This window comes from Hipposideros armiger, unplaced genomic scaffold (assembly GCF_001890085.2).
Source record: "Hipposideros armiger isolate ML-2016 unplaced genomic scaffold, ASM189008v1 scaffold_88, whole genome shotgun sequence".
NCBI lineage: Eukaryota > Metazoa > Chordata > Mammalia > Chiroptera > Hipposideridae > Hipposideros > Hipposideros armiger.
Genome location: NW_017731438.1, coordinates 3299369 through 3319506, shown reverse-complemented (window position 1 = coordinate 3319506; position 20138 = coordinate 3299369). Strand labels below are relative to the sequence as shown.

The window sequence follows — 20138 nt, the reverse complement described above, 5'->3', positions numbered from 1 at the left end:
ACGTCCTCCACAACTAGACTGAAGAACAAAACGACAGCAACTTGTCTGTTCCCCTTCCCCCAATTCCCCAGCACTGTTCCCATCCCCCCAATTCCACAATTAAAAAAAAAAAAGATAAAAGTTTAGCAAGCAGGGGCTTGGGCAGATATTTGCAAACCCACGCTCGTAACAGAACTGTTCACTATAGCCAAAAGGTAGAAGCAACCCAAGTGCCCATGGATGGATGATCAGATAAACGCTATGTGGTCTGTACATACAGTGGGATATCATTCAGCCTTGAAAAGGAGGGAAATCCTGACCCAGGCTACAGCATGGACGAACCCTGAGGACATGATGCTGACTGAAATAAGCCAGACACAAAAAAAGACAAATATATGATCCCACTTATATGAGGAACTTAGAATAGTCCAAGTCAGAGACAGGAAGCAGAATGGGAGCTCCAAGGAACTATGGGAGGGAGAGGGGGACTTACTGTTTAATGGGTGCAGCGTTTCAGTCTGGGAAGATGAAAAAGTTCTGGATGGTGGGGATGGTTGCACAACATGTGACTATATCCAGTGCCACTGAGTTGCACACTTAGAAATGGTTACGATGGCAAATTTTAGGTTATACATATTTCACCACAGTGAAACAACAACAAAAACAGAAGGTCAGAGTTTGGAGCCCTGGTCCCTGGTTTCTGCCCTCTGGTCTCGGCGCTGGCTGATTCTTTCCCCTATGAGCCCTCACCTGTCCTCCAGGGGAAGGCCAGTGGGCTCTCACCACCCCGTCTCCCTTGCCTCTCCCAACACACACACACACACACACACACACACACACACACACACACACACACACACACACACACACACACACAGGTCTAGATTAGGGGTCCTGGATGCAGATGGGCCAGTGATGCATCAGATGTGTGAGGCGGATGGGAAGTGTGGGTTGTCTGTGCATCATGAACAAGAAGAGGGGTGTGGAAAGGAAGAGCAGCCAGAGGGAATCCAACACAGAAGTGGGGCAGCTTTGAACCCCAGTGCCACTCCCCGGAGAAGCAGAGCCTCCTGAATCACAGGCCCGACCCCGTCCCCAGGACCTCCACGGGCCAGCTCTCCACACCACGCTCTGCTTTTTGCTCTGAAGTGCAGTGGGTCTGGCAGAGCTGCGAGCTTCCGTCTGGTGGGCTAGAAATGTAAGTGCAGCACGCCCCATGCCCGGCGCCCCTAGGCCTTGGTCCTCCTCAAGGCTTCTGCCACCGACTGAGATATGGAGCCTGGCTGTGGGGCCAGTGGGAGCCAGTGGAGGAGGGAGATGAGATCTCTTCATGCTCTAAGCTGGATGATACCCAAATGTGGGTGAAGTTTGGTGTCCAGTCCAGGGGCCATGGCCAGGCCGGGAGGGCAGAGGGCTCAGTCTCTGCCAGACAATGCAATCCTTTCCCAATGCCCCACCGTCCCACTTTCTCCACAGCAGGGTCAGCCAGAGTGGCTGACTGTCCCCATGGACCCACCCTGTTGACCTCAAGCTCAGAAAGTGGACATGGCCAAGCCCCACAGGATCTGGAGCACCAGTGCCCTGAATGCACACATGTCCACTCACACGCACCCAGTCCCATCCCCAGGTGACTTAGTCCTTACGTGCCACACCTGCTGCTCCCATGGGAGGACTTCCAGTGGGTCTCCAGGTCTCTGAGGTGTGAAGGGACTGGGTGGGATAAAGGAGGTCTCGGGACTTTTCCGTCCTATGACAGCAGGTGGAGGGAGTGTTCTCTGGAAACTATTGTACCTTGTAGTTTAGTGTCCTAAGAATTTATCTAGCCTTCCTTCAGAAGGTCAGCCCAGTTCTTCTTTGTCAAAGCAAAACAAACAGGGGCCGGCCGAGTGGCGCGATGGTTAAGAACTCGCTTGGGATGCCAGAGGGCCCCGGTTCGGATCCCACATATGAGGGCCAGTGACACTGCCCTCCACAGCTAAGATGCTGAACGACAGCTCAACCTGGAGCTGGGCTGCCATGAGTCGCCGGCGACTGCGTAGGCTGCACTCCCTGTGGCAGTGGGTTGCCATGGGCTACCGTATGTAGCCAGCAGCCAGCGTGAGCGGCCAGCAGCCGCAGTGAGCGGCCATCCAGAAGCCAGCGACTGATCTGCCTCACCAGAGAAGAGCGCAATGATGGTGCCAACTTGGGCCAGTGAAGTAACATCCTCCACAACTAGACTGAAGAACAAAACAACAGCAACTTGTCTGTATCCCTTCCCCCAATTCCCCAGCACTGTTCCCATCCCCCCAATTCCCCAATAAAAATCTTAAAAAAAAAAAAAGCAAAACAAACAAAACAAGGCTTCAAGGCTGCTAAATGGCTGGTCACAAGCCACACAGAAAAAAAGGCTGCCGACGCAGCAGTAGCACCAGCTTGCTTATTCTAGACTCGTGATTTTTTTGTTTGCTCGTGAATGTCATCCAAACACCTCCAAACTTCATGATAATTTCGTTTACTAATAGGTTCCCATGCATATATATGTCTTTTGTTTGCTCAACAAGGTATAAAATATTTGTAGTCAGGCGCCATATACGTCTCTCTATTCTTGTAGCCCCAGCCTGAAGCTGAGCCCTTGGCTGGCCCTGTGGCTTGTGGAATCTTGATTGGCCAGACATTAGAATCACCTGAGAAGCCTGTGGTTGTATTTATACAATCCTTTATATATACACGAGGTTGGACAATTGAATTTGTGGACTTTCCACCATGTAAGTGCACGGTGGGAAGTTCGCAAACTTGATTGTCCAACCTTGTATATCTTTAAAAAGGTTTTATTTCAGGAGACCAATGAGGCACAGTGGTTAATAGCATGGTTAATTTCAACTTTACAATCAGACACATCTAGATTAGAATCCTTCTTGTGTGACCTGGTACAGGATTTTTACCTCTCAGCGTGGATTTCCTTATATGAAAAATGGTGACACTATTACTTAGCTGACTGCGTTGTTAAGAAACTATATGTAAAACTTTAGCATAGGGCCTGGTTTGTGTTAGTAGATTTTGATGACATTCACGGTATATTTACCAGTTAGGAATGGCTTTGGCTCTAGGTAACAGAATACCTGACCAACAGTAGCTTAAACCAAAAGGATGTCCTTTATGGCTTACTGTAAAGACTTGGTCACGTGATCACATCCAGACAAGTCACCTGCAGGAGGTGGGGTGGATGAGCCCAATCACAGCTCACCCCTGTGGGTGGGGTGGGAGGCGACTTACCTTAAAATTGGGGCTCTGCCTCTGCCCATCTGCCAAATCGAGGTTCAGTCAGCCCAGAAGTGTGGGGACAGCTGTAGGGCATACAATGAGCATAAATTGACATAAATCTTCAGCTTTCCATATTTTACAATTAACACCTGCTATTTAATTTACTTTAGTTGTGGAAGGGAAACACGACAGGTAAATTCAAAGATGGCATTTGTACGTGTTAGGGTTGGAGACTGAATGTATAAATGTCATCAGTCTTGTCTGAGGGCAAAGCCTAATATCTGTTCTCACTCTTTTTTATAATAAAAGACTATATTTCTTGAAAGGTGTTTGTTGAAAAATTGTCTTTATAATTCAGCTTTCAACATTAGGTTCTGATTTTAGAGACGCCTTTGATTTCTTGTATAAGAAGTTTGATCAGATGCATGCAACTTCCAAATCTGAGGAAGATCTGTTTGAGGTGATGTGCAGAATTTTTACCATTTTATGCGTCTCGTGAGCTTAAAATGCTTTGAGTTTTAGTTTTTCACTTTGAAATAATTTCAAACTTACAGGGAAGTTGAAAAATAGTACAAAGCATTCCAGAATAGCCTTCACCCAAATTTTGCAAATGTTAACGTTTTAGCCTATTTGCTTTATAATTCCCCACCCGCCCCTTCTCTCACGCACGCTGTCTCTTGCTCTCTGTCTCTCTCTTTCCCTCAGTCCTCCTCTGCCTGATTATCTATCTATCTACCTATCTATCCATCCATCTACCCACCCACTCACCATAGGTACCTCATATAAGTGGAATCATACATATTTGTCCTTTTGAGACTGGCTTACTTCAGTTAGCATAATGTCGTCATGGTTTAATCCATATTGTGGCATGTGTCAGGACTTCCTTCCTTTTAAAAGGCTGAATAATATTCCATTGTATGGATAGACCACATTTTGTTTATCCATTCATCTGTGGATGGACAATATTTGGGTTGCTTCTACCTCTTGGCTCCTGCGAATATGCTGTTATGAACACAGGTGTGCAAATATCTCCTTGGGATAGGGCCATTTATTTCTTAGACTACCCCTCAATTTGGGATTGTTTGTTGCTTTTTTAGGATTATATTGAGGTTCTGCATTTTTGGCAGGAGGACCTGGGAAGTAGTGAGGTGTCCTCAGTGCGTGATATCAGGACACTCATGACATCTCTGTCCCATTCCTGGTGGTGGTAACTCTGACCCCTGGCATAGGATGGTGTCTGCCAGGTTTCTCTGCTATAAGGTTACTATTTTTCCTTTGTAATAACTATTTTGGGGGGAGATATTTTTAGATTCTGCGTATATCCTGTTTCTTGTCAAACTTTCACCGACTTGATCATTCTCGTCTGAAAGAATTATTACTATGGTGATTACCAAGTGGTGACGTATAAATTCCATCCTTGCTTCTACATTTATTCGTTGGCATTCTGCTATAAGGAAAAGCCATCTCATCTCCTGCACCCATTCATTCATTCATGTGTGCATTCATTCATTCCTTTTATTTACTGTTGAATGTATTTAGAGATTCTCATTTTTCTCAGGGCTATAATTTATCACCATTATTATTCAGTTTGTTACTTAGAATATGCCAGATTTGGCCAGTGGTGCTCTTTAAAACAGGCTTTTGTGTCTTTCTTTCTTTCCTATTTTTTTTTATTGGGAAACAATGTGTTTTTTCCAGGGCCCATCAGCTCCAAGTCAAGTAGTTGTTTCAATCTAGTTGTGGAGGGCACAGTCTAGTTGTTCCGTGGCCCATGCGGGAATGGAACCGGCAACCTTGGTGTTATGAGCACTGCACTCTAACCACCTGAGCTAACCGGCCGCCCCGCTTGTGTCTTTCTTGACGTATCCTTATAATTTACTCATATCTCATTTCTGCATCGGTGTTTCCTGTTTTTCATCTTTAAACAGTGATCAATTATGGGTATAAATTAAATACTAAATAAGTTCAAATCCATTGGAAGCTGTATAAACCCATCACAGTGGCCAGTGATAATTCATCTGAAGGGTAAGCTAGCCGAATGTCAGGAGTACACTCATCTTGCACCCCAACTTCTGTACACGTGACACGCGCTCAGATGATCTCATGCTATTTTATTTTAATGGCACATGTGTTGTTTGGGCTCTCTGGCAAGCAGACATTAAGATGGAGTTGGGAGTGCCAAAGGTTTATTGGGGTAATGCTAGTGAAAAATAAAGGCAGAGGGTTGCAGGTCTGATAGCTGTGAAAGGGAAAAGGGAAGGAAGTGGGAGTGGGGGGAGAGCCCCACACTGCAGGGCTGCTCTGAGAGGCCTCAGCTGGCCCTGTGGGGCGCTCAGCACAAAGCCCCCTGTAGAGGAGCCTCATCGTGGGCAGAATGGCCAGGCCCTGGTGCACTGCTGTGCTCAGTCATTGCCTGGGAGCTGCCAGGAAGCGCATGGCCTCAGTTCAGATGCTCCCTGGGACCCGGCGGTGCTGTAGCTGAAGCCCCATTGAACTGCATGCCTCGCCCCTGACCTTCAGGGGAGATCAGACTGGCACATACCTCTAAGGCTGCCATAGGAAAAATATTTAAAGATGGTATTTAGGGATTAAAAAAATTAAAACTGTTTCTACTTCACATGTGAACCCCATATCCTACGTGTGTGAATCCCAGGGAATGCTGGTCTAGAAGTCCATCCAACTTCCTTCTGGTCTGGAGTTTCAAGCTAGAGTCTTTGATTTGCTTGAGTGGTGCCCCAATAGTCTCCCTTTGCCCCAAGGTAGGAATGGAAAGAAATTATAGCACAGTTCACATTGCAGTACCAGCTGGTTGCATTCCAAAGGGCTTGTCATAGGAATGTCTCACCCAACCTATGGCCCCGAGCCCCTTGACTACCCAAGTTGATCAAGTGTACGGCTCATCGTTAGATCAGCAATTTTATACCCAGAGTCACTTAATATGGCAATTTTAGACTTAAAGACTTTACAACGAAACAGGACCATTGAAATCATGAGCGCATTCCACGCTTGAAGTGCAGAGAAATTTCCTGCCCAAAGTCAGGCCCCCACAGAAACGTAGGATCCTCCATCTGCAAGGCTGGCCAGAGCCACTAGTTTGATTGCCAGCCCCTGTGGGGACTCTGTACACACTTTGTGACTAGTGGCCATGTAGTTGCTGCTGGGCATCCTAAGGGGGCTGGCAGTTGGGATCTTTCTGTCCCATTACTGTCTGTTGTGGGACAGCTGAAGGTGCCTCCCTTGTGTCTTCCAGCCGCAATCTGGTTTTTGCTTATGAGAGCAACACAGTGCAAGTCAGCTCCTGTGTTTGTCAGTTGTTGTCATTTTAGTCTCAATCTTGTTCTCTGTCTCGCGTCTAGTTCTTTAGCTGTGCCTCACAGAGCATGGCTTCCATATGGCTCCAACATCCTGATTGCCTTTCTCGGGAGGTGTCACCCAGAACTGAAGACAGTACTGCAGTGTGGTCTTACCACTGGCGATTACAGACCACCCCACTCTCTATAATTTGAACACTACGCATTCATCCAGCCCCGCTGTGGTAGGGTTTCCAACATGTAGTCAGTGGTGTTTTGCAAAACATGCCTTAAAACAAAATTTTTGCCTTGATTTCACTCTATTTTTAGAATCTTTTCCACTAGGAGAAGGGCGAAGTATGAGGGGGAACAGGGAAGGGAAAGGATGCCAGTTGTGATATGTCAATCCCAGAATTGCACCACCCGCAGAGTGGCATGCATCACGCCGCCTACGTAAGCAGGCCTTGCAACACAGTGCCCATTCCCCACTTTCTCAACCCGGGGCTGTCTCTCCCCAGCACCGAGGGACGCTTCCCATACTCAGCAGAAAGTGGCCTGGTTTTCAATTTCTGTTCTCCCCGAAGTCCTGGGTCAGGAACCTCAGTTGCTTTGACTCCGGCTGTTGCCTTCACCTTTGGTGTGTGCTGAGGGATGTAGTCGGTGTGTTGAGGAAACCAAGGGATGGAGATCAGATCACAGAGTAGCCAAGGTGAGAGGAAGTCTATGCTGACCTCTCGGTCACCCACCTCTGGGTGGGCCTGGACAATTCCAAACTGCTAATCTTCATATATTTGCTAAGTACTTTGCAGTGCTTCCAAGAGCACTTTTATTCATATCTAATTTGGTCCTCATAACCACCTCTTGAGGTAGACAGGGCAGTTAATATGCTCGTTTTACAGAGGAACCAACTGATAACCACTGTGAGTGGCTCTCTATGTACCTCTGAGCCCCGTGGCTCCTGGAGCAGTTATGGAAGTACTTCCAGCCCATAATGTGAGCCATACAGATTCACTGCAAATATAGTCATTCTTCATCAAACATAATATTGTACACCTCCTGTGTGCCTAACACTATGGTGATACAAAGATGAACAGCCGTCCCTGTTTTACACTGTTTGTAGTCTAGTAATTACTATCAAGTTTCCATTTATATTTCATTGAGAACAATTAGAATCATTGCAGAAGTGGAAAAGATGTTTAGAGACCATCTAGAGGGCTTATTGGCAGATGAGGGAACTGGGGTTCAGAGAGGGAAGCCCTGTGACCTGGTAGAGACAGGGTCAGTTACAGGCCCAGCTTCCAGGCCACAGCCCCTCCCCCACACCGGGCTGTCTTGTCCATGCCCCCCACTCACACCCGATAAGCTTCGGAGCTCAGAAAAGTCTGGTTCTCAGTAGTTGAGAATCTAAACCTAGATTTTCCATAGGTTCCTTAGAATTGCTTTTTGTCATAGTAATTTTGAGTGCCTGGCTCATTTTCGTATTTGCTGTAGGTGTAATGGTGTCACCCAACATTAACTTCTCGGTAGAACTGGGTTCTTGTAACACCATGAGGTGAATTCACCCTTCTGGTCGGCGTTGCTTGATGTCTCGCGAAAACTGTGTTTACGCGGTTTTAAAGTCCAAACGTGGGCTTCCTAGCCTGAAGAGTGCATGTTTTGGTGGGAACATGCTAGCTGCTCACAGATGTTTGAGGGCTAGAAGAGGGCACAGGCTTACCAAGTGCCCAGCTGCAGAATGAGAAGCAACAGGAAAGTTACAGGAAGGTGGGTTTGGCTCAGTGTAAGAAATGTCGGTCTGGCCATGGCCCGTCTTCTGTAGCCCCATCTTAGCCCTCAGCCGTGTCTAACCTGCAAGTCTGAAAAACCTCATTTCGCTGCGCAGCTAAAAGCTGGGGTCCTGCTGCGAAGGAAGATGGGGAGAGCGGCTACTGGAAAATGTGATGGTTAATTGTATGAGTCTACCTGACTGGGCCGAGGGATGCCCCGATAGCTGGTAAAACACTCTTTCTGGGTGTGTGTGTGTGTGTGTGTGAGGGTGTTTCTGGAAGAGATTAGCATTTGATATGGTGGACTGAGAGAAATAGAGGACCCTCCCCAATGTGGTGGTCATCATCCTAGCCGTTGAGGGCCTGAATAGAACAACGCTCAGAGGGTGAATTTGCTTCCTCTGCTTCCTCTGAGACATCCATCTTCCTCTACCCCGGACACCGGTGCTCCTGGTTGTCAGGCCTCCAGACTCAGACTGAGCCACACTGGCCTTCCTGGGCCTTCAGCTGCAGATGGCAGATGTGGGACTTCTCGGCCCCTATAACCGCATGAGCCAATTCCTATAATAATCTCTTATTCACACATCCACACATGTATATTTCTCTGGAGAACCCTCACTATTACAGGAAGTAATGGAAACTGCCAAATATGTGATGGATTTCACAGAGCTGGATGGAGTGGGAAAGGAGGAGGAATAAAAGAAACCCTCCGCTTTCCAGCTTAGACGCCGCCACCTGGTTTAGAGTTCAGGGAGAGACGTGGATTCTGTAGAAAGCTGGAGGCTCAGTTTGCACCGAGTCCTTGGCTACCAAATACTGAACACACTACGTGCCAGGTAATGTGCTATGTGCCTCTCACATGAAAACACTATTTTGTAGGTAGGTGTTGTCCCCGTTTCATAGTTGAGCAAACCCACTCTAGTATAGCAGGTCCAACCTACACCAGGAATGGATACCTCAGTGAATATAAACAGGTCCCTTCTGGCCCTGGTGGACTGTCCATTTCTAGTGCTCATTGATATCAGTGTCGCCTGTTTCTTTTTACTACTATTGTAGAAATCTTAAGCTGTGTTTGTATTGTAGTTCCTGTGGGACTGCACTGCCCCAGAGCTCATGGAGACGGCACGCTGTTGAAAACCTGGGTGAGGCTGCCTTTTGGTAACAGGATGTTATTAACAATAGAAATCTGAGATGTATCTAAAATTTGAATGATGTTGGAGATGTAGAGTATTTCTTCTTTCCCTTTACTAAGAAATTAGGACGTCTTAAAACCTTTGAGACGCACACAAAAAGCCCAAGGCCTCCTCCACATCTTTTTTCTTTTTTAATGCTGATTCAGTTTCATTTCATACAACTGTGATTTCTTTTTAAATTGGCTCAACTGTAGTAGCGACCACGTGCCTTTTGTGCATCGTAAGGCTCTCCAGGTCCGACTGCTAAAACATGAAAGCCTGTGAATCTGTGAGACGCTGGCTCTTTGTTTTCATACGCTAAGTAGCGCTGTCCATTGGAGGGTCATTTGAAAGTTTAGTTATTAATCTTCATAACAGTTCCTTAAGATGATTCTCATTCATACTTCCATGTTATAACCAAATGCTAAGTAGTTTATTGATTATCATGGAAACCCATTGGATCCAAAATTTTGCTTTTGGCATTGCTGTTAGCAGAGAGACCGAGCATTCTAGTTAGAAAGTAACTTAATTAGGAGAAACTGGAAAGAATACCAGGCCAGTCGAAGATCTTGTTTTTCATTCCTTGGCTTGCTAGCCATGTGATGACAGGCAAGTAATTTAATATTTCTGAGCCTCAGCTTCCTTAACTCCAAAGAAAACAGGCAGATGTATGTGTGTGTGTGTGTGTGTTTATGTGTATGTGTGTGTGAGAGAGAGAGAGAGAGAGAGAGAGAGAGAGAGAGAGAGAGAGGGAGGAGAGAGAGATGGGGGTACACTATGAAATTCAAAACTGAATTCATAATTGTGACAAGGACCACACCTTACTTGATTTCATAGCCTCCGATGCGGCCCGCTCTCAGTGAATACTTGTTGAATGTAGGAAGTAATGAGAGACCTTGACTTTTAGTTCTGTGTGTTCTCTGGGACTCGGCAGAGATCAAGTGAGGAACAACGAGATGGATACGAAATCCCCAGTTGATGTGCCCTGACTTCTGTGCAGACTTTTCTTCCTATTTCAACATGGACCTATCCTTAGCCTGCATTTGGCATATTCTTACCTCACCTAACACGTCTATCTCGTTCCCTGCTTTTATTCTAATACGTATACATTTTCCCCTCTGGTCGTGACTTGCAAGCTCTTGGGCACGGAAGCTATTTCTTTGTAATGCTCAGCGTGAGGCTGAGCACAGAACCCATGGTGACAGCTATTTGATCACCTACTTCTGTTCCCTGGTTCCTTGGCTGGACCCAAGATGTTGGAGATTCCAGTGTAGCTTGTTCCTGGAAATGTCCACACATAGCTACTGCTTCTGAGTCTCTAATAAACACCAGGTACCAGAAGAAGGGGGGCCAGGGGCTTCTCAAGTAGTTACCCATCTTTGTGCCTCCTTTCCCCTCAGGGAAAGATGGCTCAGCATGAACTTCTCAGAATCCTCAACTGAACTCTGCATGACTTTCTCTTCCTCATTTTGTTTTGGGCATGCAAATTGGTGACAAAGAATACAAACCTACTGATTTTCTCCCAGAGATCTATGCAAAGTGCAGAAATAGAATTATCCCCATCCCAAATGAAAACATAGCTTAAGCTTGATTCCATTTTTTCAGAGGTGCAGGATTCATGCAAATTCTGTTTGTATATGTGTGTCATTTGCAAGAAGCAAAGGTGTTAGGAACACATGCAAATTGACTACCTTTCTGCCAATTCCCTTCTCCCTCAGTGCCTGAGTCTACACAATCTATGTTTGTTTGTTTTGTTTGTTTTTCAGAATTTAAGCAAACTGACTTATCACTGATGTCAAATGTTTGGGGTTTATCTTTTTATTTTGAAATACAGAAAATTATAAAATAGTACCTAGAGTCCCATGAGCCCTTCACCTAGCTTCCTCTAAAGAGGACATCTCATATAACTGTAGTAAAATATCAAAACCAGGAAATTGACGTTGGTACAATACTGTTGACTAGACTAGAGAATATCTGATTTTTAAAAAGCACTATTTTGAAGTCATAAAATAATATTTTAAATACAAATAATATGTCTTGATATTGGGTGAGGAGGATGGCCAGGCGAGTAAGGACTCTGAAAGCGGTAGCGGGGTGTGATGGGTGTGATGCCAGCTGTGAAACACCAGCAGCCAGTTTGAATAGCGGCTCCCTCGCTCAGGGCTGTGCCCTATGCAAAGGAAAGATGGCGCTGCAGGAAGCGGACTGACGTCGACTGGGCGGAGGGAAATGGATACTTGCTGGAAGGCCCAGTGGGACTTCAGTTGCACGGTGTGTCTCTTCACCCAGAGCCAGGCTGTGGCCACAAAGAAACCGTCCTCACACCCCCACGATGAGACATGAAAGTCCAGTTGATTGAAGAAAAGTATACACTCATATGACATTTGTAGACAAATAATGATGTTTTAATAGACTTTACTTTTTAGAGCAGTTGTAGGTTCGCAGCAAAGTTGAGAGAAAGTGTGGAGGTCTCACATACCCCTGCCCCCACACATGCACAGCCTCCCCCACTATCAGCATCTCCCACCAGAGTGGTGCACTTTTACTAAAGATGAACTTACACTAATACATCACTATCACCCAGAGTCCATGGTTGACATGAGGCGTCATCCTTGATGTTGTACATTCTATGGATTCTGACAAATGTCTAATGCTATGTACGGATCATTAGTGTCACACAGAGTAATTTCACTGCCCTAAAAACCCTCTGTGCTCCACCTATTCATCTGTTTTATACCTCCAACCCCTGGCAACCACTGATCTTTTTACTGTCCCCATAGTTGTGCCTTTTCCAGAATGTCATAGAGCTGGAATCATGCAGTATGGAACCTTTGCAGATTGGCTTTTTTCACTTAGTCATATGCATTTAAGGTTCCTCCATGGTTTTTCATGGTTTGATGGCTCATTTCTTTTTAGCACTGAATAATATTCCATTGTCTGGATGGACCACATTTTATTTATCCATTTACCTACTGAGGGACATCTTGGCTGCTTCCAGAACGTTTGGTGGTTATGAATGAAGCTGCTGTAAACCTCATTGTGCAGGTTTTGAATTGGGTTTTCAATCCACCCATGTGGCATCGTGTGGGTCTGTGTCTGTGTTCCTATTCATATGTATGAGTGACAAACATTTTTTTTTTAATTGCCATCTCCCCTCTTTGGATGGGTGGTGAGGTGAGGGCTTATTTGGGTCTTTTATTTGATATCTCCCTTCATTCGCTCAGACATGGGATTGTTCACTGGAGCAAATGATGATACTTTGTGTCTAATTAGCAGCTCTGGTTGTTCACAGCGTGCCACAGCGTGTTCCCTCTCACTGTATCCCTGGGGAGGTGGTGGGTACTAGCGGGGTTTAACTGTTTACATCTGGCCAGCTGGCACCGAATCATGGAAATGGGGTTGCTTTCTGCTGTTTTTAAAGCAGCATTAGGGAGCAGGGGTTAGGGTTATGACACTGGCCAGCAGAGGGAATTGGGCAGTGATGTCATGGAGATATACCACTTCTACCATCCTTTCTCTGCATCTAGACCTCGCTGAAGAATTCTCCTCTATAAGCACCTCCACCAGGCACTACCGCACAAGAAGCTCGCTCAGCTGTTTCCTGCCAAACAGCTCAACTGTTGTGGGTGAGACGGGCTGAATCACAGTCCTTTATCAGGACTCCACTCAGCACCCTGGGGTTAGGCTGTGCCCACCACAAGCCCCGTGGGGGAACTTGTCTGTGTCAAGTAGGGGAAAACAGATCCCATCTGGCTGTGTTCCTTGGCCTTTGACCTAGTTCCTTACCCCTGTAATCTCTGAACTTCCCTTTACTCACTTAAAACATGACTGGATTGTCTGGAAGGTTATTTTCTAGCCTTAATATAATAGTACCTAGGACCATGGATCATAGAACCTCCCCGTAGTATTTGGAGCTGCCCTGTCTGTAAAAATATCTTTGTGTTAGAGAAATCTTTACACTTTCTGCGGCCTTTTCTGAAGGAGCGTGTTGCTGATCACCAGGTTGGGGACCAGAAAGTCAGCAAAAGCCCCAGACAGTTGGGTGAAGATGGGGCCATTAGCAGAACTAGGGGAAGAGTTAGGCGATGTCTAAGCCACAAACTCTGAACCAGTACATTCTTGGAATTCAGTTGTACTTGGGTTGTTTATAAAGTTTTGCAGTGAAGCAATTTTATCTCCCACAGGGCGCTACCCTAATTTACTTGAGGGCTACAAGTGTTGCACCAACTCTAGTTGCCCCCTTCATTCTAAAGTGTGAATTCATCCTGGTCCCCCAGCATTTCCACTTTGCGTTAAGGTATCAGAAGCAGGAGGGAGGTGGAGTGAACTTCCGTTTGCCTGGCCCCAATCAGGCTCAGGAGGTGATGAGAAAGGACTGTCTACTCTGCAGTGATGGCCGCCTAAAACATTTTTTTTTAAAGATTTTTATTGGGGAATTGGGGGGATGGGAACAGCGCTGGGGAATTGGGGGAAGGGGAACAGACAAGTTGCTGTCCTTTTGTTCTTCAGTCTAGCTGTGGAGGACGTTGCTTCACTGGCCCAAGTTGGCACCATCATTGCGCTCTTCCCAGGCGAGGTAGATCAGTCGCTGACTTCTGGACAGCCGCTCACAGCGGCTGCTGGCTGCTCACGCTGGCTGCTGGCTGCTCACGCTGGCTGCTGGCTACACACGGTAGCCCATGGCAACCCACTGCCACAGGGGCTGCAGCCTACACCGTGGCAGGCGACTCAGGGCAGCCCAGCTCCAGGTTGAGCTGTTGTTCAGCATCTTAGCTGTGGAGGGCAGTGTCACTGGCCCTCATATGTGGGATCCGAACCGGGGCCCTCTGGCGTCCCAAGCCAGCTCTTAACCATCGCGCCACTCGGAAGGCCCCTAAAACATTATTGACGCACAGGCAGTGGGAAGTGCAGGGTTTGCGTGGGAGTCCGAATGTTGAAGCTGAGATCTCGGAGGAATTTGTACTGAGTCCTGCCCTCAGAGCTGGACCCTGGACAGACAGGTTATTAGGTCAGGAGGCTAAAGATGTGCCAACGCAGTTGTGGTCCCCTCACCCTCTGAGCTGAAACCCACCACAGTTGTTTGCAAGCCTGTCACCTCGTTCCCCTTGCCCTGCTTGTATGTGAAAAAAAAAAATCCAATGGAAAAGTAGCAGGCATGCAGGTACACTGGTTCTTCCCAGAGGGGCAAATGTGCAGGCATCTGGCCCCCTACCTGATCCCAGCAAACCCGGGCAGCAACTTCCCCTCGTGGCACAGATGCTTGTTTGCGAGTGCTTTTCTTCTTGGATCAGCGCTCACTTATTTCAAGAGTGGAGTGGGACTCTCCCTGGGTCATTATAGGGTGTCATCTCTGGCATTTGCTCCCATTGCAGAAAAACAAGTCCAATGCAATGCACTCGGGTTTCTGAACAGCTGCTGAGCGCCCAAACCTAATAGTCAGCAAAGTTGTTGCAGGGAGAGCAGGGACTCCGGGGAGGACTGGGGGGGCGGGGGTGGGGGCGGGAGTCGAGGGCACCCGCCTGGTGGGCGAAGCTCCGCGTTCCCAATCCCGGGGCCAGCTGGTTTGCTGGAAAGGGGGGAGGCGAAGGCGGGCAGGGCGGGAGCAGCCGTGCCCGCCGCAGCTGTGCCGGCCGCAGGGGAGCAGGCGCCTGCCCAGCCGAGCCATGCGGGACGTGAGCGACGTGTGGCGGCCTGTGCTCGGAATGTTACGTTGCACTCTGGGATTCAGGGAGCACCGCCTTCTTCCTTGCAATCACAGCACCACCTCAGCGTGAGGTACGCACCTCTGCAAGGCAGGGCAGCGCTTCTGCGCTGATGTATCGTGTGCTAAAGTCACATCCATGTCATGCCACTGTGCCTGTGGCAGTCCCCGCTAAAAGCACCCCAGATCTTCATAGGCAGACACTGGCCCGACTACATGACTGTCACATGTCGTGAGCTGGTGCAAAACTGCGAGGACTGGGGAGGCAGAAAGGACACATACACACCAAAAACGGGCGAGGAAGAGATGCAGCAGGGTAAAGAGATGTGCTGGATAAATGTCAGGAATTTTAGGGGTTTGCATAATCAAGGCGCTGCCTCCCAATAGTTATTCCGGGGCTTTCTCGCCCCCTCCTGGTGCGCAGCACTGCAGGCATTCCAGGTCTCGGGGCTAGACGATGGGAGAGCAGTGTTCAGGACAAGTCAAGGTTTCTGGGGGACTCAGGAAAGTGGGTGGGGTGAGGGCGAAGGACCAGGGAAGCCCCCTCCCCGCGGGTGGGAGGGGTCGTGGTGGGTGCGTCTCACAAATACTATTAGGGAGCAGCTCTGGCAAGGAGGGACCTGGAGAGCTGTGCCCCACAGACGCTCTCAGCATCCTCCCTCAGGTTTCCCTCTCTGCAACCTTTAATCCTAAACCAAGGTCTTCAATTTGACCGAGCATGCCCGAAGCCCGTGTTAAGAGTGTGGAGTATTGGGGTCCCACTCCCAGAGAGGCCGTCAAGTAGGATGCATTTTAACCAATATCCCAGATGATTCGGCTGCGCGGATCCACGGATCACACTGGATGGCGGTCCTCCTTCCCTCCCACCATAGATGAGGCGATTAATCTGGGAAGCCGTGCCCGTCGTCTTTAGGGGATGATAGGAGGACACTCACAGAGTAGGACCTTCATCCAAGGCTGGGTTTAGGGCTTTAGTTATCAAAGGGACTGCCGCAGGAGCCGGACGCGCTGCTGTCGCGGGCCTGCAGGGGGCGCCAGCAGGTCGCCTCCTGGCTTGCCCAATGCCCCTCCCCGCCCGGCTCCCCACGTGAAAGCGGGCTGGGACCCGAAGAATGCGTCCCCGCCCCAAGGCTGACGTGTGCGTCTCTGCCGGCCGAACTCTTAAAAGCCCGGGCAGAGCACCGGCATCAAAGCAGAGCTGGAGAGGAGGCAAGCGGGAAGGGAACTCGACTGTCGCTGTGCTCCGAGCATCCCGGGAACTTACCGTGTGGACAAGCCTGGCCCTACAGAAGCTGCGGGTGCAGCCCTAGCTCCCCGCCCTTTTCGAAGCTCTCGTGGAGCCTCACGCCCCAGGCGAGCTTTCGTCATTTAGCACAAAGCACGTTTCTAAAAAGCAGCGCTAGCGAGGGCGCCCGGGCCACGATCCCGCGCACGCACTCCCTCTTCCCCTTTGTTTTGGGGGGTCGACACGTCATTCTCCTCCCCAAGTCTGAATTCTTCGCAAAAGGCAGAGGGCGGCTAAGTCTAGGCTGTGAAGATGCCCTTGGAGCTGACTCAGAGCCGGGTTCAGAAGATCTGGATTCCAGTCGACCATCGCCCCTCGCTGCCTAGATGTGAGTGCAGATGCGCGCGGGAGCCGGGCTGCAGGGGAACGGCGCGCCACTTGGAGAGCTAGGCCATTGTATGGTGGGCGCTGGCGGGGCGCTTTTGTGCCGACTCCGCTTCGGCGCACTCGTGCGGGGCTGGGCGCCACCCTCCACCGCTGTCCCTGCCTGCCCGGGCGCCTTCCGTTCCTCCCCGGCGCTCAGGGCGGGGTTGGCTGTGGCGCGGGGCGGGGAAGACACGGGCTCTGGCCCCGGTGCTGCGCCTCCCCTGGCCGGTGTCGTGCGCGCCTTGACGCTGTTGGCTGCACCGCGATGCTCCGCTCGACTCGCGCCCCGGAGCGCAGAGGGATCTGAAACCGCGAGCGCCCCCGGGCCTCAGCTTCTGAGCCCCGGGGGCGGGAAGCGCAGGGCACTGCAGAGAGCCTTTGCTTCGGGACGCTTGGGAAGGGACGCCCGCGTGTCCTCCAGCCTCCGCCCTCCTCCCCGGCGCCAACCAGGCTGAACCCGGCCAAGGGACACGGCCCCTCACACGCGCAGCGTCACTTCGGATCTCTCCCCACTTTCTCTCCATCACTACCTTCCCTCCTCTCCCTCTCGCTTTACCTCTATTTCCATTGCCTCTTAATTCCTCCCTACATTTCTGTCTGCTCTCCCTACCCCTGTATTTCCACCTCCCCTCAGTCCCTTTTCTATCTATTTCTATCACATCTCTATATTTCCATAGCTTGCTTTTCTTTCCTTGCTGTATATTTCTAATCTCCTCTTGACTCTTTATGTATCTTCCCTCTACTTCACTTTCCTTCTCTATTTCCTCTCTCTTTCCCTCCCTCTCCTCACTCCCACCTCCAGGTCCTGTGCTGGGGGCCACAAGAGAGCAGCCCTGGAACCAAGCCTTTGCCTCCAATTTTGGGGAGCGTTCTGTAGATCGGTGACAGCACAGTTGGCAGCGTTTCACTCCGCCGTGCTTGGAATTTGCTGGCAGTTCACCACCCTGTTCTGCCTGTCGTGGGCCATACATGCTTTGGAAGGGTTTACCTTAGGCTCCGTCCCTAGCTATGCAGAGAGCCCCCTCTTAAAAGGGTGGTTCCAGTGCTTTGAAGGTGACACCGCTCCTCCAGGTAACCTGCCCAGGAGTATCAGGTGGATAAGGTAGAGCCCAGTGGTGAGTGTTTTGCCCCAGGCCAGGTCAGGTCACCTGAGAGGTAAACATAGGATCCCAGGTGCAAACCCTAGGGTGGCTTCTAGGCATGGGTGGCGCTGGAGTGTGAGGCCGCCAGCTGGCCTTCTCTGTTGTCATATTTCCGGATGGTCACAGAGGCCATGGTGACAGCTCATACAGGTCACCACTTTGGGCTTTGCCCAGGTCTGAATCCCCCCCCCCCCCCCCCGCCGCTCACCTCAGGACGTGGGGAGAGATGGCCCTATTTTGCTCCTAGGTCATACTAGTGATGGGGACCTGGCAAAGCAGTCCTGACACAGGGGCTGCTCCTCTACCAGCTTGTCCCCCTTTGCTGGACCTGAGGGTTTGGGGGGGCCACAGAAGTCTTAAGGAGAACTAGGTTTCTTTGCAAGGTAGCTGGGGGATTGCCAGTCTGTTTCTTGTTCCCCACCCCTTTCAGATGCGCTTTTAAAAAGCTTGCAAACGCTGACCATGGTCTGCTTGTATTTCTATAAAACCTATTGATGCTGAGGAAGGCAGTGCCTTAAATCCTGAGGGAGATTTGGCCTCTGCAAGATGCAGAAACAACCCCCCCTTTTGTGACTTGGAATAAAATGTATTTATGGAGCACTTTATAAACTAATTGGTCATATGAATATAGGTTGGTTCTATATATGTATGTAAATGCCTGCATTTTTACGTATTTGTGTACACACACGAACACATTTGGTAGTTCCTGAGGTTCGTGGCAGTGGGTTGAGGTCTGGGAGGAATGACCCTGAGGTTGGGAGCGGAGGGCACCCAGATTGGCTGCATTTGCTCCGTCGTGTGATTCTGAGAGACACAGTGTGCAGCGAGCTTCCTCCCTGCAGGCTTTAGAGACCCATCCATTAGACTCTGTTGGCCTGCACGTCTCACACGCAGATGAGAGATTTGCCTAAAAATCCCTGTCAGAACCATTCAGAGCTTGAGGGGCGGGGTGGATGCTAAAGCTGATGGATTATGTCCCTGCCCCGCCCACTTCCGGAATCCTGAGCGTGGTTCTGAGGTATAGTTTCAGACGCGTTCTTCGTTGTAAAATTATCAGCAGCCTGGATAATTATTCCATGCTCTTATTTCAAGTAGCGGTGTCTTTGTTGGTTTCTATAGTCACATTTGTCTCTTATCAGAATAGAGAAAACGGCCTTTCTTCTTGGCATCGCCCCTGATTCCCTCCGCCCTTCTTTAATGGCATTTGGAACATTGGATGGATTTCTCTCCCTCCTAAACCTGATACCGTCTTTAAAAGTGGTGTCCTAATTGGGGGTCTACAGAAGAGTCCTCTGAGGGCACGGGGGACATGACTTTTGATGTGCAAAGGACAGGAAAACAGAAAGCTGCAGATTGATGAGTTTGATGATAGATATTTCTGCCCCTGAAGCACATCATGGGTGCCCTGTTACTACACTCATTTGTGGTAAATGCTTCTTACAAAATCTGCAGCTTCCTTCAAATGCAAACCATAACGGGGGTGGGGGTGGGGGTGGGGTACTTACTGAATTGGTGAATCAGCTTCATCCGCAAGGAAATCAATTCTCAACTGGCAAGGGCTGCCTGTCCTTTCTGTTTATCATCACTAAAGTGGAGAGCTGTGTGCGAGTCTTACCTAGTTACCCACTCAGAGCCTCGGTTTTCTCATCTGTAAAGTAGGTTCCCCGCTGCCCACTGGTAGAAGGGTTTTCATCTCAGTAGGGGCTTAAACCCACTGATGGTACTCTAACTTAAAGAAGCAAGTTAAGGGGATGTTCAAGGGATATCCTTACCCATCCATGGTTGGCCACTATAATTTATAGGCGGTGGTTCTTGTCTCTGGCAGCACATTAGAATCATTTTGGGAGATATTGAAAAAAAAAAACCATACAGGTTCCTCGAAGCAAGTTAGAATTGCCGCAGGTGAGGCCTGGGCATCCTCTTTTCTTAGAGTTCCTTAGGTTCAGCCAGTGGTGGAAAACCGCTAATTGAGGAAAGAACGCTTGAAGGATCCCAGGCGACATAGACCTAGGTGAATCCCAGTTCTGCCCCTTAGTACTTGTGTGGCCCTTCTCTTCATGTGTGGGTCTTAGTTTCCATGTGTCTGGCGTGATGAAAGCCACAAAGGCTGATGCTGACGGAGGCCACTGTAGGAAGCATTTCACATGTATTATGTCGTAATCCTCCCAAGAAATTTGATGAAGCTTCCGTCCAT

General features: G+C 49.1%; 1 protein-coding gene across 8 annotated transcripts in view; it reads left to right on the top strand.

Moving 5' to 3' along the window:
* Positions 1 to 20138, top strand: part of PFKFB3 (6-phosphofructo-2-kinase/fructose-2,6-biphosphatase 3) — a 77019-nt gene that overhangs the window by 33059 nt on the left and 23822 nt on the right. For 6 of the 8 annotated variants that reach the window (XM_019644547.1, XM_019644544.1, XM_019644545.1 and 3 more), the window contains exon 1: positions 16332 to 16764. The exons of the other annotated variants lie outside the window; for them this stretch is intronic. In XM_019644547.1, the coding sequence (XP_019500092.1) occupies positions 16689 to 16764 (76 nt within the window). In that variant the 5' untranslated portion in view covers positions 16332 to 16688. Of the gene's footprint in view, positions 1 to 16331; positions 16765 to 20138 lie in introns of those variants that run through there. 8 annotated transcript variants of the gene reach the window in all.